Source organism: Melanerpes formicivorus, unplaced genomic scaffold (assembly GCF_026170545.1).
Source record: "Melanerpes formicivorus ecotype bairdi unplaced genomic scaffold, bMelFor1.0.p_v2 SCAF_9, whole genome shotgun sequence".
Classification (NCBI taxonomy): Eukaryota; Metazoa; Chordata; class Aves; order Piciformes; family Picidae; genus Melanerpes; species Melanerpes formicivorus.
Window position 1 is genome coordinate 9,650,052 of NW_027142361.1, and position 23,830 is coordinate 9,673,881.

A 23,830-nucleotide genomic window follows, 5' to 3' on the forward strand; every position below is an offset into this window, starting at 1 on the left:
AAGGCATATCAGCCCAATAGAGCAACTGGAAGGGTTAACATGAACGGTCTTACAGTGATTGATTTGCCATAGTTAGAAGCTAATTGCACTGGCTCTTTGCTAACCCAGGTTGTTGGGATACCTTTTGAACACATGACATCAACATTTGCCATGAGCAATGGCTAGTGACCATTCCATTTATGACTAGATATAATGATGACATCATCTCCAGTATCCATAATCATTGAAAATTGTATAATTTGTCCACAAGGGTGTCTCACAGATACAATCTGTTCCAGTTTTCCATTTTGGATTTCTAGGGCTAATAAGGTATTAGGCATATCGGTGGAACCCGAGCCTTCTTGCCCTTGGATCCTGTTAGAAGTTTTAGGCACTCGGGACTCAGATGGTATTAGCTGAGCAATTTCTGTCCCAACAAGAGTGTTAACAGGAGGGGCAATGGTATAGAGCACAATTTTCATAGCCCAGTCATAATGGTGTGCCCCAAGGATCAGTGCTGGGCCCCATGCTCTTTAACATCTTTATTGATGATCTGGATGAGGGCACTGAGTCCATCATCAGTAAATTTGCTGATGATACCATGCTGGGGGCAGGAGTTGATCTGCTGGAGGGTAGAGAGGCTCTGCAGAGGGACCTCGACAGGCTGGACAGATGGGCAGAATCCAACAGCATGAGATTTAACACATCCAAGTGCTGGGTTCTGCACATTGGCCACAACAACCCCATGCAGTGCTACAGGCTGGGGTCAGAGTGGCTGGAGAGCAGCCAGGCAGAGAGGGACCTGGGGGTACTGGTTGATGGTAGGATGAACATGAGCCTGCAGTGTGCCCAGGCAGCCAAGAGGGTCAATGGCTTCCTGGCCTGCATCAGGAACAGTGTGGCCAGCAGGAGCAGGAAGGTCATTCTGCCCCTGTACACTGCACTGGTTAGGCCGCACCTCGAGTACTGTGTCCAGTTCTGGGCCCCTCAGTTTAGGAAGGATGTTGACTTGCTGGAACGAGTCCAGAGAAGGGCAACGAAGTTGGTGAGGGGTTTGGAACACAAGCCCTATGAGGAAAGACTGAGGGAGCTGGGGTTGCTCAGTCTGGAGAAGAGAAGACTCAGGGGTGACCTTATCACTCTCTACAACTACCTGAAGGGAGGTTGTAGACAGGCTGATGATGGTCTCTTCTCCCAGGCACCCAGTACCAGAACAAGAGGACACAGTCTCAGGCTGTGCCAGGGGAGGTTCAGGTTGGATATTAGGAAGAAGTTCTATACAGAAAGAGTGATTTCTCAGAGGCACAATGATTTCCACCCAGTTTGTTTCCTTTGTGCGGTGGTCATACTGGTGGTTTCAGGACTGCTTCTATGGCCATGGCTAGATACATTGCTGCTTGTCGATGCCTTCATTCGTTGTTGCGTCCTGCAGTCATGAGACAGTGGCACCTGTTGGTAAAATACTGAGAACCTGTTTAGTTTCTTCATTAGCATTGTCAAATGCCAAAATATCCAGCATTTTTACCTTCATATCGTGAGTCAGGTCTGAATGTATTGAATGCGGTATGTAAAGGATGGTATTGACAAAGAAACCAAGTGGCCCTGTTAGACCCTGCTGAGTAGTGAAAAGCACAGGATCAGAGTTATTGTCCTGGATTCTGGACCACTCTTTGATCACTAAATCCCGACTTAATTGCAAAGCCTTATCAGGAAGCTGCAATTGCTGATATGATCTGGCAAATATCTCGCCCCAAGGAGATGGTCAGCGGTGACACCTTGTAAAGTGTCTGCTGGCTGCCGGGGCGGGGCTTCCGAGGCATTTGCAAGTGAATTGTCACTTAATTGAGAAGTTGGAAGGCCTGAAGCGATGTGACTTTCAAGTCTGTGCTTGCTGACAGGGGCTGAAACTCAGAGAGCACTGTCTTAGGATGTAACTTTTTTGTTGCAATCAGAATATCATCTATAGACTTATAGATGAGAAAGTCACAATGCATCTACCTAAGTGGGAAGAGAGTGCCAGAGAATTCTGGCATGCTGTGAGGCTACCCATTGATATCGGTGGGTGGAGTCTGCCTTAATCGATGACTCAGTAGATGTAGACTTTTTTGAATCCTCCGGGTGTAAGTGTTGTCGGACAAGAGGGGACATGGGTCCCAGGAACACCTGTGCAATTCAGGCCTTGAAGAATTCTCTGTTGATAATATACTGGCGGAGTAGGAGATGTGAGAAAGTGCTGATTGCTTGGTATGCTGAAGTCCAGCTGCCCCTGAGATGGGAGGCAAGCAAGATAAGGAGGAGGCGAGATCTGGGAAAGAGAGCAATTAGGCCGGATGGAAGAATTCCACAGAGTTGTGAAAACAAGGATGTAACCTTTTAGAGAGCAACCAATAGTATGTTGCCAAGTGGGCATAATTATAGCAAACTGTATAAAAGATGTGTCTGATGCTCAATAAAGTGGAATCCGCTGATCAAATTGGTCGTTAAAGCGGCCCCCTTCTTGCAGTAAGTGGCGCTCGAACACGGGACCCTAATGAGGACAAACATTAGGGTTTAAGAAGTTCTTCGGGACGTTGGGAGATTCGCAGTAAGCCGGGAGGCAAGAAGACGGCCGGCCCGGGATAGCAGTACCGGAGGCTGCAAGGAAAGGGAAGACAGCCTTGAAGCCGAAGACGCTGTAGAGCCGGAAACTGCTTAAACGAGGTCTGTGCGCACAGGTATTAACGTTTAAATACGGTTATGGATAGGCAGGCAGCGTATGATTTATTTATATGCTTTTTAGAAAAGCGACAGTGTAAGTTAAATTTTACAAAGGAGTTGGTGCCGCTGTTAAGCTATGCAGAAGAGTTAGGATATTTTAAGGACCCAAATGAGGTGTTTGAAAAATTGCAGTGGAAAAAGTCTGGACAAGACTTGTGGCTGCATGGCTTAGATGATGAAAAACGAGCAAAGGAGTGTGGAAAATGGTGGAAGATGGTTATGACAGCATTGGATCAGCATCGTGCTGAGCAAATGGCAGCTTATCAAGCCAGGGTACGATTAGATTATACGGACCCAAATGGAGCAAGTGTTACACATGCTGGGTTGCCTTTGTCAGAAGAGGTTCAGGATTATTTAAGAAAGGAGAAGGCTGCGTGTGTAAAAGGACTAGGTGGCAGAGTCGAATTACAATCTGTAACACAGGACTCTGGTGAGGAGCCTTCCCTGTCTCTTTTAGCTGAGCAAATTGTACAGGACAAGAAAGTAGGTGAGGGAGAGAAGACAAACAGGGCGATAGATCCTGGAGGTGGTGTTAAAGATCATGTAAGAAAGCACACAGAGTATTGGCGAAAGGTTGCAGAACACTTAAATGCCGAAGGAGATCAGGAAGGGCTTAGCCAGCTGGCTGCTTCACATCAAGTTCTTCCAGTAATGTATACACAGGTCCCTGGGGAGCAAAATGTTTTTCAGGCTGATGTAACCCAATTGCCATGGAAATTGTTATCTCAATTAAGACAGACTGCGAGTCAATTTGGGGTTCAATCTGAACCAGCTAGACAGATGATTGATTTTATTTACATGAACTATAATATGTTACCTAGAGATTCTTATAATGTTATGAAGCTGATCCTAACAGCATCTCAATTTATGACATTTTTGAATGAGTGGGAACACCTAGCTAGACAATCAGCTGGAGTACAAAGACAGCAAAACGACCCACTATTTGATGTAACAGTAGATCAGTTGTGTGGAACGGGACAGTATGAGAGACCAGAGTTACAGGCACTTTTACAGCCGCCTGTTTTGCAAGCATCAGCCCAGATAGTAAGGATGGCTTTTGACAAGCAGAAGGATGGAAATGCAAATCCTCACTATATGGGAATTAAGCAAGGTAGACAGGAACCTCTTGGTGAATTTGTGGATAAGTTGCTTGCCGCACTTAGAGCAGCAAGCGTAGGAGAAGGTATCCGAGAGGCAATTTTAAGGCAGTGTTTAATGCAGAATGGGAACCAGCAGACGCAGCAGCTTATTACATCAGCAGATCCTAGATGGACAGTAGCCGAATTGTTGCAGAGGGCTCAGGACTTGCCAAGCAATCCGATGGCCATGTTGACGGAGGTGATTGATAAGGGATTACAAAAACAGGCTGAGGTGTTGTCAATGACAATGACAAAACAGCTTGAGCATAGTCAACAGGTTATGGCAGCCTTAGTACCTTTGCGCACAGACTCGAAAGGGCAAGGCCGACCCTATAAGCAGTCATCAGGCGAAATACAGTGTCATCGAAAAGCGTAAGGCGGAGATATCGTCTAAAGTAGTGCCTGGACTTTTGGCCCATAGATCCGCTTTAGGGCATTTCCCTAGCGGAGATAGTTATTTTGATGAAGCTTGTTGGAGAGAATACAGGAACAAGTTGTGGGACTTGGTTATAGATGGTGATAAAACTGCTATAAAGCTGCAAAGTCGTGGCGAGAATGCATGAACTGTGTTAAAACCTACGAACTGAAACAGCGAATGGCTGCTGCAGTTAGAGCAACTTTGTCAGGACGAGATGCAGCGCCAGGTGTATCTGAGTTGCAGCTGAAAGATGTGTCTGAGAACTGTCGACCGATCGACCGGGGCCGCCCCCGATACATCTTGCGGCGACCACACCGCGTTTACCAGCCGTCACCACTGCCGTTTGCACACAGCGGGGAACCTTCCTCTGACATCGCCAGCGACGGCTCGGATTCGGAAGACAATACCGGCAGCGAGGAATTCAAACAGCGCCGACTTTGCTTTACGGCCCCTCTTAGAAAAAATGGAGCACTTGGAGGCTCGCGATTACAGCGTTCCTGCCACCGCACTCCTCCCGCGAGCCCTGCCGGCCCCCGCGGATACCGACGGCTCCGACCAAGGCGGTACCGGCTGACGCACCACCGACACCGACAGCACCGACAGTAGCAGCGGAGCAGCTGCCACGGCAGCAGCCCCCACCCCTTTCCCCCGCAGCGGCTTTAGCCGCACTACTCTGTTTTGATTTAAAGCAACAGTACTCATTTTGTCATTTCTGATTGTAACGTCTTTCAGAGATTTGTTATTTAGAGTTTTGTTAAGTTTTTCTAATAAGCATAATGAATAAGTAAGCATTTGGTATTTATAAGTACTTAGTACATAGTAATTGCAGTAAGGTGTATGCACTTAGTTAAGAGTTCAAATTGTAAGATTTTCTTTTGGTTCGAACCTTCTTAGTTGTCTGCCTAGGCATTTCAAAGGAGCTCCATGTAATATAGTTAAGGAATGTATAAACAGGTTTTAATTTTGGAAAGTGTTTTTTAGTTAATGTAACAATTTTATTTCTTTTTAGACACTGATTTGCTGGATTAATTTTAACATAGTTTTTTAAGGTTTTAAGGATTTTTAGTATTAGCATAAGTTAAGGTTTGTAGTAAATAGGTATTAATTTTAACAACTATTCCTTCACTAATGTGCAGAAGAACCAAGACTGAGAGGAAACAGCATTTCCCATGAAGTCGAACATCGATCACAATAACTGTTCTGATAATCTGGGGTCAAAAGCATCAATCAAAAAAATATTTTGTCCTGAATGCTGAATTTGAAAATAGGCAGTTTGGACTGGTAAATACAGAAAACCTATTTTGTGGTGAGAAAAAGGATTTAAATCCCCATGGAAAATTATTGAAAGGGATTGGCATAAGTGGGAAATAAAGACTAGAGAAATTTTAGTTGGGAAATATCAGGAATAATTAAAAGGATTAGTAAAAGGAAAAGTAAGAGACATAAGATTTTGAAGGCAGAGGAATTGAAATAACAAAAGCACAATGGGAAATGGTAAACGAACTAACCAAGGAAGTAGAGAAGAGACTCCAAATGGAATTTTGAAGTGGGTTAAGGAGTTAAAAAATCTGTAGGGCTCCTGAAGAATGTAACTGCTGCCGAGAAGAAAATACACCCGGCTGCTGGTTGCACCCCAGCAGGCCGAGGAGGCAGAGTTCACATATACTTGGTGGAGCCTAATTTTGATCCTAACCCTATTTGTACATAAGTAGTCCAATCGAAATCAAAAACCACGTTCCCATGTGTGGAATCTTGATCAGACCGGAGAGAAAAGACTTGGACTTGAAAAAGCAATAGTAAATTTTTCTGCTACAGTTGAAATCATGATGAATGCAAGTATAGATGCAATAAAAGTGCAGCAAATTGAAATCAATAGTCTCTCGAAAATATCTACTCAGAATAGATTAGCTTTGGATTTTTTATATGTTAAGGAAGGGGGTGTATGTGTAGTCATAAATGTAAGTTGTTGTAGTTATGTTAATCTAGATAAATGAGTGGAAACAGATTTACAGGCGATTGTAAACCACAATCAGATATTACATCAGATTTCTTTAGATGATACTTCTTGTGGATTTAAAGAAATATGGGATAAATTAACTTTCTGGTTACCAGATCTAAATTGGCTTCAACATTTGTTTGTAATATTGTTGGAACAATTGTAATATTGCTATGCATAATACTCTGCAATTGTTGTTACAAAATACTAAGACCTTTAAGTAAGATTGCTCATGTCAATGAGTTACAAGTAGAGAATTATGATCAGAATGTGATCAGAACAGATGACCTTAATTATGATCCAATTAAGAAGGTTCTGAAATATCTGGAAATTTTAACACAAATCAATGGTGACAAAAAAAAAAAAGGGGGGAATTGTGATGAATATACTGGTGATTTGTGTCAAAATAGTAAGACTTAGAGTGCACTGGGATTAAGGGTCAGGATCTTGTGAGGCCTGTTTAGAGGGTAAAGAGAAAGAAACCTCTCTTGCATACTTGCAAGGACACTGCCTGGTTAATTGGAGACATTACGGCTGAGAAGGAGCTGTCTTAAAGATAAACATTCAGAACTGGGAATTTGTTTTCTTCAGATAAGAAGCCTGCACAATTGAGCATGTGTGAAAGTGGATGCTCTGACCCTTACCACACTGAATGTAGGGAGAAGGGATTTGACCACCTATTCTAAGACTATCATATGCCTCCCTTCTATTTAGCATAAGTTTGCTTATATAGATGATGAAACTATATAAGATGAAGAAAACTATTGTAAGGTTGCTTTTTGGGTGAAGTTGGTACCAATAAGAGATTAGTATTACTAGGATGACCAAAAACACATTATTATGGGTAATTTTTATATTGGGCAAAGCAATGAAGCTCTTTTGCTCTTGCTGATTGCCTGCAAGTTTTCTGTCTGTGAAGCTAGAGCCTGGCCAGATCTACCTTTACAGATTAAAGAAATCTTGCTACCATTAAACAAATTATGCTTTTTGACCATCCTAGAGAAAATAAAGATGCAACATAACAGGTAATAATGAATTGATTGAACTTTTTCAGACATGTCTGATAGGGATACCCAGACTTAATGTAAATATGTTTGTTAATTATAGTAGTAAGTTTTAAGGTTCTTAGGTATTATTGTACTCATTTTGATTATTGTTAAACTTGTTTATAATTGTATTATGCAAAGTGTTCAAAGAATAACTTCCAAGGCCTTACTTGCACAAAAGAAAAACGGGGGAATTGTTGTTGGACAAGAGGGGACATGGGTCCCAGGAACACCTGTGCAATTCAGGCCTTGAAGAATTCTCTGTTGATAATATACTGGCGGAGTAGGAGATGTGAGAAAGTGCTGATTGCTTGGTATGCTGAAGTCCAGCTGCCCCTGAGATGGGAGGCAAGCAAGATAAGGAGGAGGCGAGATCTGGGAAAGAGAGCAATTAGGCCGGATGGAAGAATTCCACAGAGTTGTGAAAACAAGGATGTAACCTTTTAGAGAGCAACCAATAGTATGTTGCCAAGTGGGCATAATTATAGCAAACTGTATAAAAGATGTGTCTGATGCTCAATAAAGTGGAATCCGCTGATCAAATTGGTCGTTAAAGCGGCCCCCTTCTTGCAGTATGTAAGCAAATTGGAAAGAAAACGATCCTTCAAATGAATAACAATCAGGTCCCAATTTGTGGGGACTGGGAGTTGGGAGGCCAGGTTGTAAGGCATCCATCTCCTCCATGATTGCTCTCAGACAACGTAATAAACACCGTTTGCTGACATACGTGTGTCAAAAGGGATTAACAAATGTGTTGAAAACAACTGATTGATTACAGCAGTTGTGTATCCTGACTGTAGCCCATAGGTAGCTATGGCTTGTCTAGCTTCCTTTAACATTTGTTAGTCCAGAGATTAGTCATTGTTAACCTTCTCCATCTGTGACTACATTTCCCACAATACCTTTCCACCAGTGCAGCGGGACAGTTCCCTGTCCCTCCCACCTCCCGATCGCCCTATCGGGACTCAATTGGAACCTCCGTCAGAGTGCTATACTCTGCTGATAACGTCTGGAATGTAGGAGGCGGGGGAGGATGTAGCACAGCTGAAACTGCTGGGGGGAAGGGACTGTTTCTGCCGCCGCCATGGGGGTGGCCGCTGCCGGTGTCAGTGCTGGTATCGGCGGTGCGTCAGTCGATGCCGCCTTGATCGGAGCTGCCGGTACTCGCGGGGGCCATGTGGGGTCACGGGAGGCATGCCAGGAGAGCTGCCGGGGTGTGGGGCGCCGCTGGCGTGAGCGCCACCAGGCTGAGGGCTGCCGGGATGTACGCTGCTGGGGTGGTGGGGACCACCATCGGGGCGGCCGGGGCTTGCGGGCGGGGTCGGGGTGCAAAAATGCCGTGATCGTGAGCCTGCATGCGCTCCATTGTTTTTTTCTAAGACGAGTTGCAGGGCAGAGTTGGCACTGTACGGCCTCCCAGCATCAGTCCTCTCGTCTTCCAAGTCCAAGCCGTCGCTGGCGGTATCAGAGGAAGATGTTGATGAAATGGATCGAAAACGCCGAGCCACAGGTTTCGCTGCTTTTTTTTTTTTTTTTTTGTAATGGGTTTCTCTGCTGGGTGTGGATGGCTGTGGTGGTGTCCAATAAACACGGTGTGCTTGCCAAGATGGCAGACGTGGCGTCTTCTTTGTGCAATTCTTAATGCGTAGCAACCTCCATTTTGATTTTGCGCACCTTATCAGTTCGATTGGGATTCGCTTCTGCCGCTGTTGACGTGGCAGAAGCAGATTTTTCCGCGCAAAAGGATGGTAATAAGAGAGCCGCGATTCATGTAGAAGGAGTAGCGGGCAATTGAAATTGTGAGGAGGATGCTGACGGAGCGGCAGACGATGTGCAGGGAGAGAGGAGTGGGGCGGAGGGCGGGGGATGCCTTCCGAGTCTCCCTTTTTCGTCTCGGTTAGAACCAAACGCCGCAGCAGCTGAATCAGGAGTAGACTGCTCTGCTTTTTTTTTGATTGCAATGTATGTGATGATCCGTCACATGGTGCTATAGCGAAAAGCTTCTTTTTTAAGTATTTAGCACCTCATCCCACAGCTGGGCTGCAATTTCATCCTGTGCTTCAGAAGTAAAAGCTTATTTGCCATGGGGATGACTCTGGGCCCAGGCAAATAGCCCTTTTAAGATCCCAGAATCACCAGTAATACCTCTCACAGAGAGGATAGGTGGAGGGCGTTTAGCACAGCCTCTTCTGTTTCATGGCGTGTTTCCCCTTGCCCGTCCCCGGTCGCTCACCGGGCCAGTGTGAGATTCACTTCCTTTTTGAGCGCGCGCTGCTAATTTTTACAGCACCGGGGCAGTGCTATTCCGACCAGCTTTCCATATTGCTCGGACGTACCTCTTTATGCTGAGTCGATCAGTATCGTAGTCCGAGGATCCTGAGAATCCATGTATGTTCAGGCGCCAGATATGGGCGACAGAGATTGGGATCAGTCCTGGGACCTGTCTTATTCAACATCTTTGTGGGGGACATGGACAGTGGCATTGAGTGCACCCTCAGCAAGTTTGCTGATGACACCAAGCTGTGTGGTGCAGCAGACACGCTGGAGGGAAGGGAGGCCATCCAGCGGGACCTTGACAGGCTGGAGAGGTGGGCACAGGCCAACCTCATGAAGTTCAATAAGAGCAAGTGCAGGGTCCTGCATCTGGGTCGAGGCAATCCCAGGCACAAATACAGGCTGGGCAGTGACTGGCTGGAGGGTAGCCCTGAGGAGAGAGACTTGGGGGTGCTGGTGGACAAAAAGCTCAACATGAGCTCTCAGTGTGCATTTGCAGCCCGCAAAGCCAATCAGATCCTGGGCTGCATCAGGAGAAGTGTGGCTAGCAGGTCGAGGGAGGTGATCCTCCCCCTCTACTCAGCCCTGGTGAGACCCCACCTGGAGTACTGTGTCCAGTTCTGGAGCCCCTATTACAAGAGGGATGTGGAGGTGCTGGAAGGTGTCCAGAGAAGGGCCATGAGGATGATCAGAGGGCTGGAGCACCTCTCCTATGAGGACAGACTGAAGGAGTTGGGGCTGTTCAGTCTGCAGAAGAGAAGGCTCCGAGGAGACCTAATTGTCGCCTTCCAGTATCTGAAGGGGGCCTACAGGAAGGCTGGGGAAGGACTTCTCAGGATCTCAGGTAGTGATAGGACTAGGGGGAATGGAATGAAGCTGGAGGTGGGGAGATTCAGGCTGGATGTGAGGAGGAGGTTCTTCACCATGAGAGTGGTGAAACCCTGGAATGGGTTGTCCAGGGAGGTGGTCGAGGCCCCGTCCCTGGGGGTGTTTAAGAGCAGGCTGGATGAGGCTCTGTCCAGCCTGATCTAGTGTGGGGTGTCCCTGCCCATGGCAGGGGGGTTGGAACTAGATGATCCTTGTGGTCCCTTCCAACCCTGAATGAAACTATGAAACTATGAAACTATGAATCAATACGGCTGACCAATATGATCAAGTATTGTTCCTTTATTGTTCCAGTGTTGCAGGCCGATGGTGCAGGCCTGTAGTGCGAGTATAGCACTGTAAAGTGTAGAAGAAGAAGAGGCAGATAAGGCAGAAGTACATAGCAAGGGAACTTCTACAACTTATATAAACTCGGAGTGCCTTGTTGGCATGGCTTCATTGGTTCCCATCACACTATTACAGATTATTGGTCCAACTACTAACGACATGCAAGGTTTGTTCATGCAGGTGCATGTCCTGTTGTCCCAAGATAACTGTCCATGTTTATAGCTACCAGTGCCTTGTTTTAGTTACATGCTGCAGGCACAGCACTGTTTTGCTACACTGCTAGCTGGCTCTGCATTTATGCTGAGAATGGCCTACCACCATGTCAGGCTCTAGGCCTACACTGCCAGATTGCTCACACTGCTCATCGCTGGCATTGCCACACTTCCCAGCCATAAGTCTGCTATATTGCACATTATACTAGCAGTAAAAGTCTTTCCTCCAAGATAGTGACTTTTTTATGTTTCTGCTTTTTTCACTCCTTGACTTTCTCAAATACTGGTTTTCAGTCATGGCTTGAAGTGAAATGGCATGGCCTACCACCATGTCAGGCTCTAGGCCTGCACTGCCAGATTGCTCACACTGCTCATCGCTGGCATTGCCTCATGAAGAATAATTTGTGAGAAACATGTAACTTTTGCTTTTTTCCCTTTTTTGTTTTACTTTTCAGTAAGTGTTTAATTAATACATTCAGGCCTTGCTACATTAGGTGTTCCTTACCCTAATCTTCCCAGTCTCAGCTTTCTGGACAGCCAACATCAGGCTGCAACTACATGTATTTCCCCGGGCAGTCCTGTTCAGACAGCTGTGTTAATAGGACAGTAATGCCAGACAGATGGCCCCGAGATAGTGACAACTTGCTTCCGGAGAAGTGTTGGGCACTGGATAAAAGGATCTTAGGATGCCTGTGGCAGCAGACGACCTGTGGATCTAAAGGCTCATTTGTATATGCTCTCACTAAACGTGCAACATATGTTATATTCAGTAGCTACCTCCTCGTTTCTTGCCCTAAAAGTGCATGCCACTCCTCACGGCTCAGCGGGAAGGTTGAAGTCTCTGAAGCTGCAGCCCTTCAGAGGTACCGCTGAGACAGTGAGGACTCCTCGGCCGCATTCCCTTACTCTAGCTTTGAGCTCCAAAGGCAGGGAAGGCAACGGCCGCTGGCCCCACGAGGAAGCAGTGGGCGCGAAGCGACGCGATGCACCAGGAATGCCTGCCCGGTGTCAACACTGGAATATAAAGGCATGGAGCTGTACGTTGCGATTGGTTTGGTCTCCGCCAGGCACCGTCCTTGCTGCGGTGCTGGGTGGGCGGAGACCGGAGCAGTATGGCCGCTGCCGGCGGGGAGTGAAGGGAAGTAGAGCTGACAGAGAATGAGATGGCTGATTCTGGCGAAGGGGAGGAGGACGGGGAAGAGAATATCTTGTACGACCTTCTAGTCAACACCGAGTGGCCTCCGGAGACGGAGGTGCAGGTGCGTGTCGCCACGGAATGGCTGGAGTGGGGGGGAGGGGACTGGCCACGTAGGCAGGTGATGTGCCCCGCTGTCCCGGGGGCTGGGCTGCCCGGGGCGGGGGATCGCCGCCGCCCCCCAGAGAGTGGGGACAGGCTTTTGTCTCTACTGAGGCTCCTTAGGCTGCACGCTTCGTTCCGGCTGAGCGCAGCGGGAGAAGGGCAGCAGGGGCAAGCACAGAAGTAACCCTTGCAGTCATCCTGCAGCTGTCATGGGCTCGTGTCACTTAATTCTCACGTTGTCACCTTGGTTTGTGCCGCTGGAGATGCCTTGAAGTCCTTCTTGCTCCTTACATGTGAACAATCTATGCCAGGTTTTACTGTTAAGCTGATTCGAGGGAAACTGTGATGAAGTCCATGTGTCATTTCCCTACTGGGAGCAGTGGAAGCTGTCTTGATGAAAACAAGATCTTTGTTGAACTTACCTTGAGTGAGGAAAAGGATTCCTCTCTGGATTTGAATATCAGAATGGCTGAATCTGTGTTTTCAGGAGTGGGCTGGAAGGAAGAAGTGTATTGCTTTGTGTGTACAAGGCACACAAACTCATGCCAAAGCTGAAAAGATCAGAAAGCATTGCTCATGTGTTACAACTTTATGTTTGTTTCTATTTATTCTTCTTTATGGCTTAATGGATAAGCTGACAATATTAGCTTTTTCATCTTTTTTCCCTGCAATGTGCTGAGATATCTGCCTGTGTGTCTACTCTTGTCTGATTTCACTATAGAGAATGCAGGCAGTGTAGTTTTACTTCTTTCTTGTAGTGGCTTTCAAATTTGCTGCAGTTGTTAATATGTTTACCATGTTTTTGAATCATCTGAAGTTTTATACTTAATGAGAACATCTGAACATAGAAGATTTAAAACATCACAGGTAGATTAGCAATTACTAAATATTTTTATAAAATCATCTTGTTTTTCAATAAGACTTTTTTGTTTGTTTCTTTTGATCTGTAAATACTTAACTGCAGCAACAGGTATATGTTTGGAAAATACTATTTCAGTGTTACCAATTACAAGCTTTCTAGAGTATTCATATAGGTGAGCAGACAGTTACACTTGTTTTTGTTTTGAGAGATGGTAAACAGTGTTGTTCAAATAATGTGAAAGCAATTTACATGTCTGCAAACTAGGAGGACTAAGATGTGGTGGCGGGAGGCTGTGGTTGTATGAGGGGGTGCATTTCTGACAAGTATTCCTTCTGTTCTGTTGCCATTAGTATTCATAGAATGGTCCAGGTTGGAAAGGACCTCCAAAGGTCATCTAGACCAAAACCCTCTGCAGTAAGCAGGGGCATCCTCAACTAGATCAGTATTCCTGAAGTTGTATGGTAAGTTTAACAAAGTAATTAGTCAGTAATTAGCCATCATGTTGTTTCCTGTATGACCACAGAGAGAGGTGAGGTCAGTCAACAATGAGTGAATTGTGATACCTCCCTGTAGTGTCAATGTGGGTATGCCGATTTAAAGTTAATTGTAAGGACCATAGTCTGAAGGTCCCCATCTGCCCTGTTAGAATTTCTTAGTATCATAGAATTCTGCTTGTCCACTTCAGCAAATGGTATGGGCTATTTACAACCTGGTATTTCTTGCCTATTTTAATTTTAAGATAATTCCCATTTTGAATGGCAGAATCAGGAAGGCTTGAAAATATTATGCTATGTAGTTTGGATTTACATCATTCTTCAAGATGTAGCCAAGGATACTTCTGATGTTCTTCTTACAGTTGGAGTGGTAAATTGTTTTTACGCTGACATACAAAGGCAAGTATTTTGTCAGCAAGATCCAGTTTTTGCTTTAAGGTGCGTTGACAGGGATATTATATAGGTGATTGTGACTTCTGCTTGGAGCATCTGTCTCTTTTAATCCTCATTTATTCACACTTTTTCTGAAAAGTCACAACACATTCCTTGCCTTCTTGTAGAACTGAATGGTTTGGAATGAGTGAGGGGAGGGACAGCAGGAAAGGAAAGGAAGTTGAATGGTGCCCTGGGAAGCTAGATTAAATGCCTTCCTCTGCAGGAACATAGCAAGTCCATAAACTAAGCATTTCACAGCTCTCTATTGACATTGATTTATTTTCTGTTATTTCATTTTTAGTTGCAGAGTGCTGAGGACTTGACATTGTAATTTATGGTCATTGGAAGATGAATCCTATGTAGAGTCATGTTAAATTCAAGATACTGATAAAACTGTGCAAGTTTCTTAGGGTGGAACCTCAAATTAATTTCAGTCCTTGTTAGTATTTTCATTCACCTATATTGAATTTCCCAAGAAGGATTTTTTATTTGGGTGGTGGGGAGGAAATAAGAGGTATTTGTGAAGAACATATGCAAGGAACTTTGTAGTCCCAGAGAAGAGAGTGGTGTGGAAATTGGGCAATCTGTATTCAGTGTAGGGAGACTAAAGGGCTATCAAAGATGACTTCAGGGCCCTGGGAGATCTGGTTGAGGGATCAGGGGCACAAATAATTTTTTCGTCTATACCCATAGCTGCAGGTGGGAATATCATAAGGAACAGGTCAGCAGCTGAAGTCAACAAGTGGCTTAGAGGCTGGTGCAGGCAAAAGAATTTTGGGTTTTTCGATCTTGAAAAACTTTCTGCTGCACCAGGCCAGCTGGCAACAGATGGAGCACATCTGTCCCAGAGGAGGGGTAATATCAGAGTGTACGAGAATGGCCTATCCCTCAAAGGGAAAAAGATTCTGGGGAGGGAATTGGCAGGTCTCATAGATAGGGCTTTAAACTAGTTTCGAAGGGGGAAGGGGTTGAAACCAGTCCCCCGAGGCTGGGGTCTGGGGGTGATAAGCCAGAGCCAGAGGTGAAACCAGCAGCCCGGATGAAGTGCATGTACACTAATGCACGAAGCATGGGCAACAAACAAGAGGAGCTGGAAGCCTTGTTGCAGCAGGAAAGTTATGATGTAGTTGCCATCACAGAGACGTGGTGGGACGACTCACATGACTGGAGCGCTGCAATTGATGGCTACAAGCTCTTCAGGAGAGACAGGCAAGGAAGAAGGGGTGGAGGGGTGGCCCTGTACATCAGGGAGGCACTAGATGCCATTGAGACGGAGATTAGGGACGATCGGGTCGAGTGCCTGTGGGTAAGAATTAGAGGGAAGGCCAACAGGGCTGACATCCTGGTTGGAGTCTGTTATAGACCACCCAACCAGGAGGAGGATGTTGATGAGTCATTCTATAGGCAGCTTAAGGCTGTCTCAAGATCGCCTGACCTTGTTCTCATGGGTGACTTCAACTTGCCTGATATCTGCTGGGATCTTAACATAGCAGAGAAGTGGCAATCTAGGAGGTTCTTAGAATGCATGGAGGACAGCTTCTTATCCCAGGTGCTGCAAGAGCCTACCAGGGGCAAGGCTATGCTTGACCTCCTCTTCACCAATAGGGAAGGGTTGGTGGGTGATGTGGTGGTCGGAGGGTGCTTAGGGGCCAGTGACCACGAGATAATTGAGTTCTCATTATTTGGTCAAGCTAAGAGGGGCAGCAAGAAGACCTTCAGGCTAGTCAAGGAACTAATTCAGAGGGTTCCTTGGGATAAAGCCCTTAAAAACAAAGGGGTCCAGGAGAGCTGGTCCTACTTCAAGGAAGAACTGTTGAAGGCTCAGGGACAGGCTGTGCCAATGTGCCGGAAGATGAGCCGCCGGGGCAGACGGCCAGCCTGGATGGTTAAAGAACTTTTAATGGAACTAAGGGAAAAAAAGAGGGTGTATCACCTTTGGAAGAGAGGGGAGGCAACCCGTGAAAAATTTAAGGATGTTGCTAGGTCTTGCAGGAAGAAAATTAGGGAGGCAAAAGCGCACTTGGAGCTTAGTCTGGCCTCTGCTGTGAAGGACAACAAAAATCCTTCTATAAATACATTAATAGCAAGAGGAAGGGCAGAGACAACCTCCACTCCTTGGTGGACACGGAGGGGAACATTGTGATAAGGGATGAGGAAAAGGCAGAGATACTTACCACCTTCTTTGCCTCAATTTTTACTAGCAGGACAGAATGTCTTCCAGACAGCTGGCCTGCAGAGCTGGCAGAAGGAGCCAGGGAGCAGCATAGTTTTCCACTGTTCCAAAATGGGGCAGTTGGTGATCTGCTCAGCCGCCTGGATCCCCACAAGTCCATGGGACCAGATGGGATCCATCCCAGGGTGCTGAGGGAGCTGTCAGAGGAGCTGGCCAAGCCGCTCTCCATCATTTTTCAGCAGTCCTGGCTCACTGGAGATGTCCCAGAGGACTGGAAGCTGGCCAACGTGGTGCCCATCCACAAGAAGGGCCGGTTAGATGAGCCAGGGAATTATAGGCCTGTCAGCCTGACCTCAGTGCCAGGCAAGATCATGGAACAGGTCATCCTGAGTGCATTAACACAGCACTTAGAGGATGGCCAAGGGATCAGGCTCAGCCAACATGGATTTAGGAAGGGCAGGTCCTGCCTGACCAACCTGATCTCCTTCTACGAGCAGGTGACCCGCCTGGTGGATGTGGGGAGGCCTGTGGATGTAGTTTACCTGGACTTCAGCAAGGCCTTTGACACCGTCCCCCATAGCAAACTCCTGGCCAAGCTGTCAGCCCATGGCTTGGACAGCAGCACTCTGAGCTGGGTTAGGAACTGGCTGGATGGCCGAACCCAGAGAGTGGTGGTGAATGGTGTCACATCCAGCTGGTGGCCAGTCAGTAGTGGAGTCCCCCAGGGATCAGTGCCTGGCCCCATGCTCTTTAACATCTTTATTGATGATCTGGATGAGGGCATTGAGTCTATCATCAGTAAATTTGCTGATGACACCAAGCTGGGGACAGGAGTTGATCTGCTAGAGGGTAGAGAGGCTTTGCAGAGAGACCTCGACAGGCTGGACAGATGGGCAGAATCCAACAGCATGAGATTTAACGCATCCAAGTGCCGGGTTCTGCACATTGGCCACAACAACCCCATGCAGTGCTACAGGCTGGGGTCAGAGTGGCTGGAGAGCAGCCAGGCAGAGAGGGACCTGGGGGTGCTGGTTGATGGTAGGATGAACATGAGCCTGCAGTGTGCCCAGGCAGCCAAGAGGGCCAATGGCATCCTGGCCTGCATTAAGAACAGTGTGGCCAGCAGGAGCAGGGAGGTCATTCTGCCCCTGTACACTGCACTGGTTAGGCCACACCTCGAGTACTGTGTCCAGTTCTGGGCCCCTCAGTTTAGGAAGGATGTTGACTTGCTGGAATGAGTCCAGAGAAGGGCAACGTAGTTAGTGAGGGGCTTGGAACACAAGCCCTATGAGGAGAGACTGAGGGAGCTGGGGCTGCTTAGCCTGGAGAGGAGGAGACTCAGGGGTGACCTTATTGCTCTCTACAACTACCTGAAGGGGGGTTGTAAACAGGCAGAGGTTGGTCTCTTCTCCCAGGCAACCAGCACCAGAACAAGAGGACACAGTCTCATGCTGCGCCAGGGGAAGTTCAGGCTGGAGGTCAGGAGGAAGTTTTACACAGAGAGAGTGATTGCCCATTGGAATGGACTGCCCAGGGAGGTGGTGGAGTCGCCGTCACTGGAGGTGTTCAGGAGGAGACTTGACAGGGTGCTTGGTTACATGGGTTAGTTGATTAGGTGATGTTGGGTGATAGGTTGGACGCGATGATCTTGAAGGTCTCTTCCAACCTGGTCTATTCTATTCTATTCTATTCTAATTGTCGTAGGGTTGGACGGGAAAGGCCATGCCATCTCCTCCCCCTGGAAAAAGTGAAAGGAAAAAAAAACTCACAGCTGAATTAGCAAAGCAGTGGGTGCTGTATATTTACAAAGCAGGGAAACACAGGGAAATATATACAGAACTTACAATATTTACAATATATACAAAAATATACAATAAAGTAGCACAGAAATGAGAGTTCCCCCCCTCTGCTGAGGGGGTTCCCCACCTCTGCTCCCCCTTCTCTCCCCCTTTCCCCAGAGAGGGTTAGAAAGAGAGAAAAGAGAAAAAAGAGCAGTGATCAATTAGAAGCAGTTAGGCCGTTACGTGTTAGAAAGTTCTTATCTCTTCCCAAGGCTGAGTCTGGCCGAAAGCCCAGAAGCAGCGAGCTGCTGCCACCGAAGGAGGGGGAAGACAGACTGACCAGAGAAGTGCAGGAATGCCCAGGATACTCTGCTGCACTCCCAGTTCAGAAGGTGCTTCCTCCTACTCTACCAATTAAATTAGTTTAGATCCGTCTTTTCATTTACAAACATCCGACCACCATATTCCTTTTCTTAAGGGGACAGCCTCAAATGGTCACACTAATATATACAATGCACTGTTTGGGAAGCCCAAAATGTATAATAAGTGTGAAAGGAATTACTGAGTAGCTGATCAGTGAAATGAGGCAGTGGTTGTAGAGGAGCTTCCAAGGAAGGACTTGTGGAATCATTTGTGGAAATGCAGGCAGATGGAACACTATGTAGTAGTACAGCTATGTTGGTCTCTTAGATGCTGTGAGATGACAGCATGATTATTTGAAATATTAGTTCTGGATTGCAAACTTTGCATAGAAGACTGTGAATCTTTACTTCAGTAGCTTAAATTGGGGAACCCATATATATATTTAAATATAGACATACTTGAGAATGAATATGTCTTTTAGTGCTTGCTGGTCTGTAACTCAGAGTGAGAGGTCCGCTTTATGTATTCTATACTGAAGAGAAGAGGAAATTAATTCATTGCCTACTCTAATGCTGTTTGTTATGCTAAGATATTTTCACTAGAAAATTACAAGCATGGCTGTTTATTTCACAGATGTTAGATGCCTCCCTTACTGATTATCTTTCCTGTCTTCTCAGTTTAATCCCTCTTTCCTGCTTTCTTATTGGCAAATAATTTTACCTTTTCTTGTAGCTAAGAATATATATCCTATGTTGTTTTGTATTTCTTACTATCCTGGGTTAACGTAGCCCGCTCCTACAAGCCCTGTCCCCCCCACACAGATGGGAGGGAAAGTAGCAACAAAAAAACTCTGGGTTGAGGTAAAGAATTTTACTGCAAATGACACAATGCACAATTGCCTTAGCCTGTGTGCAGAAAAATGAATCAAAATGTAGAAGCAGCAGTAGAAACCAGCAATAAAATGGTTCCCCCCACCCTAGAACACCGCAGCCAGCCCAGTGGAAAAGACCAATAAACCCCAAACCTTGAAACTGGAACAGGAAGCTTCTCATGTTATAATCTGAACTTCAAGCCCTGTGATACTTGGCTCTAGCCAGCCCTTTAATTTTGAAGCTGGCATGACAGCAGCATGGTATTGAATATCATCAATAGATTCAACTCAACCCATGGTGCTTACTACTGTGTTTGGAGAGTGCTTTCATTTATATAATGAGCATAGTTGTTCTCTGTCTTAGGTACAACCATACTCCTGGAAAGGCTATATGAGGTGTCATGGAGTAAAGGTTGTTATCTCTACTCTCTAGTACAAACTGACATAAAAAGAATTTTACTTCAGAAGTTCTTTATTATTAGTGTTTCTGGAACTTACATGAACAGTGTCTGTGTATCTTTGTAGTTATATATTGAACAGCATAATGGGTTCAACACCAATTGTTGTGATTTCTGGACAATACAGATCAATCTGACATTAATTTAGCATAGAAAGAATTATTTATACTGCCTTACAGGAGACAATCAGGCATCAGTGTGTTCTGTTGCTAATCAAAGATCAGGACAAAGCTGAATCAATAGACAGTCTGCAGTACATGTTGTTTATTTCCTCTTGGCACTTAAAATATTTGCTTTATAGCCTGCTTTACCTCATGCAGTTAAATTATGATGTGAAGTTGTGAGTAACAGAAGATAAATGTGGCAATGCCAGCAACGAGCAGTGTGAGCAATCTGGCAGTGCGGGCCTAGAGCCTGACATGGTGGTAGGCCATGCTCAGCATAAATGCAGAGCCAGCTAGCAGTGTAGCAAAACAGTGCTGTGCCTGCAGCATGTAACTAAAACAAGACACTGGTAGCTATAAACATGGACAGTTATCTTGGGACAACAGGACATGCACTTGCATCAACAACCTCGTTGTGTCATTAGTAGTTGGACCAATAATCTGTAATAGTGCAATGTGTGGTCACTCATAGGGAACCAATGGAGCTATGCCAACAGGGCACTCCGAGTTTGTATAAGTTGTAGCAGTTGCCTTGCTATGCACTTCTGCCTTTCCTGTCTCCTATTCTTCCTTACTTTACTGTGCTATACTTGCACTACAGGCCTGCTCCATAGGCCTGCACCTCAGGCCTGCACCATCAGCCTGCAACGGTGGAACAATGAAGGAACAATACTCGATCATATTGGTCAGCCGTATTGATTCCAATCTCCGTCGTCTACATCTGGCACCCGAACGAACCTGAACTCATGGACAAGGGATCCTCGGACTACAATACTGATCGACTCAGCACAGAGAGGTACGTCCGAGCGATACGGAAAGCCGGTCGAACAGCACTGCCCCGGTGCTGGAAAAATTAGCAGCGTGCGCTCAAAAAGGAAGTGAATCTCACCCTTGCCCGGTGAGCGACCGGAGGAGGGGCAAGGGGCAGCACGCCACCACAGAAGAGGCAGTGCTAAATGCCCTCCACCTATCCTCTCCGTGAGAGGTATTACTGGCAATTCTGGGATCGTAAAAGGGCTATTAGCCTGTGCCCAGAGTCATCCCCACGGCAATTAAGCTTTTACTTCCGAAGCATGGGACGAAATTGCAGCCCAGCTGTGGGATGAGGTGCTAAATGCTTTAAAAAGCAGCTTTTCGCTATAGCACTGTGTGACGGATCGTCACGGACATTGCAATCGAAAAAAGCAGAGCAGTCTACTCCCGATTCAGCTGCTGCAGCGTTTGGTTCTAACCGAGACGAGAAAGAGAGACTCGGAAGGCACCCCCCACCCTCCATCCCCCTCCTCTCTCCCTGCACATCGTCTGCCGCTCCGTCAGCATCCTCCTCAATTTCAATTGCCCGCTACTCCTTCTACACGAATCGCGGCTCTCTATTACCATCCTTTTGCGCGGAAAAATTTGCTCCTGGCACGTCAATAGCGGCAGAAGCGAATCCCGATCGAACTGATAAGGCGTGCGAAATCAAAATGGAGGTCGCTAAGCATTAAGAATTAGACAAAGGAGACGCCAGCTCCGCCATCTTGGCAAGCACACCATGTTTATTAAGACACCACCACAGCCGTCCGCGCCCTGCAGAGAAATAAAATAAAAAAAAAAAAAATTAAAAAAAAAAAAAAAAAAAAAAAAAAAAGCAAAAGCGGCGAAACCTGCGGCTCGGCGTTTTCGATTCCCTTCAACAACATCTTCCTGATACCGCCAGCGATGGCTTGGGCTTGGAAGCCGGACAGTGCGAACTCTGCCCTAGAACTCCTGAAGCGCTTGCAGGCTCGCGATCACGGCACTTTTGCATCCCCGCCCTGCTGCGAGCCCCGGCCGCCCCGATGGTGGCCCCCACCAGCCCGGCAGCCCTCAGCCCGGCGGCGCCCACCTCAACGGCGCCCCACCCTCCGGCAGTTCTCCTGGCGACGCCTCCCGCAACCCCCCCATGGCCCCCGCGAGTACCGACGGCTCCGATCAAGCGGCATCGACTGACGCACCGCCGACAACAGCGGCCCCGGCAACAGCCACCCCCACGGCAGCGGCGGGAACGGCCCCAGCGGCCCCTTCCCCCCAGCGGTTTCAGCTGCGCTACACCCCCCCGCCAAGAGGGCCAATGGCATCCTGGCCTGCATCAAGAACAGTGTGGCCAGCAGGAGCAGGGAGGTCATTCTGCCCCTGTACTCTGCCCTGGTTAGGCCACACCTCGAGTACTGTGTCCAGTTCTGGGCCCCTCAGTTTAGGAAGGATGTTGACTTGCTGGAACAAGTCCAGAGAAGAGCAACAAAGTTGGTGAGGGGTTTGGAACACAAGCCCTATGAGGATAGGCTGAGGGAGCTGGGGCTGCTTAGCCTGGAGAAGAGGAGACTCAGGGGTGACCTTATCACTCTCTACAACTACCTGAAGGGAGGTTGTAGACAGGCTGATGATGGTCTCTTCTCCCAGGCACCCAGTACCAGAACAAGAGGACACAGTCTCAGGCTGTGCCAGGGGAGGTTCAGGTTGGATGTTAGGAAGAAGTTCTATACAGAAAGAGTGATTGCGCTATGGAATGGGTTGCCCGGGGAGGTGGTGGAGTCGCTGTCATTGAAGGTGTTCAGAAGGAGACTTGATGGGGTGCTTGGTGCCATGGGTTAGCTGTTTGGGTGGGTTGGATTGGTGGATGGGTTGGACACAATGATCTTGAAGGTCTCTTCCAACCTGGTTTGGTTTATTCTAATAAAGGTTTTTATTCTAATTCAATTTTTTTTTTTTTTTTTTTTTTTTTTTTTTAATTCTACATTCCACACGTTATCTGCACTTGGACGGAGATTTCAATTGAGTCCCGATGGGGTGATCGGGAGGTGGGAGGGACACGGAACTGTCCCGCTGCGCTGGTGGAAAGGTATTGTGGGAAATGTAGTCACAGATGGAGAAGGTTAACAATGACTATGGTAATCTGTAGACCTTGCAACTTCTCAATTAACTGACAATTCACTTGCAAATGCCTGGGAAGCCATGCCCTGACAGCCAGCAGACTCTACGAAGTGTCACCATTAACCATCTCGTTGGGGCGAGATCTTTGCCAGATCTTATCAGCAATTGCAGTTTCCTGAGAAGGCTTTGCAATTAAATCAGAATTTAGTGATCAAAAGGTCGTCCAAAATCCAGGACAATAACTCTGATCCTGTGTTTCTTATTACTGAGCAGGGTCTAACAGGGACACTTGGTTCCTTTGTCAATACCATCCCTTACATATGGCATTCAACATTAATTCACACCTGACTCACGATATGAAGGTAAAAATGCTGGATATTTTGGCATTTGACAATGCTAATGAAGAAACTAAACAGGTTCTCAGCATTTTAGTGCCACTGCCTCATGACTGCAAGACTACAACGAATGAAGGCATCGACAAGCAGCAATGTATCTAGCCACGGCCATAGAAGCAGTCCTGAAATCATCGTGCCTCTGAGAAACCTAGGTACCTTAAAGTGTCTGATTGTTGGACAGACTCGAAAGGGTCACAGATCTAATAATTTTACTCGAGATCGTTGCAGAAGCTGCTCCTGCAGTGTGAATATACCCCGCACGACGACACCAAACCAGGGTCCTTGGACCACGCCCCCCACCTTCCCCTCCCCCTCTCCCCCCCCCAGCCCCCTCTGGCAGCGCATAGCGGACCTGACAACAGCCACATATCACCTTTTGAATCCACAAAGCGTTGTCGAGTTTAACTGGCATGGTCCTTTGGGTCACAGACCCTGTGCTCTGTTAATTGGCAGATCGTCTACCTTTAGACAGGGCATTCTTATAATTCCTGGTTCAATACATTCTGATTATGACAGGGCTATGAAAATTATGCTCTATACCATTGCCTCTCCTGTTAGCACTCTTGTTGGGACAGAAATTGCTCAGCTAATACCATCTGAGTCCCGAGT

At 46.8% G+C, this 23,830-nt stretch overlaps 1 protein-coding gene across 5 annotated transcripts in view; it reads left to right on the top strand.

The window, feature by feature from the left end:
* Positions 1-12,103: 12,103 nt before the first annotated feature.
* Positions 12,104-23,830, top strand: part of NBAS (NBAS subunit of NRZ tethering complex) — a 36,816-nt gene continuing 25,089 nt past the window's right edge. For 4 of the 5 annotated variants that reach the window (XR_010987867.1, XR_010987869.1, XR_010987868.1 and 1 more), the window contains exon 1: positions 12,105-12,292. Coding sequence is in view for 1 of the 5 variants with exons in the window: in XM_068143013.1 (XP_067999114.1) it covers positions 12,197-12,292 (96 nt within the window). In the remaining 4 variants the exon portion in view is untranslated. Of the gene's footprint in view, positions 12,293-23,830 lie in introns of all 5 variants that reach the window. The other variant, XR_010987871.1, reaches the window with a different exon arrangement.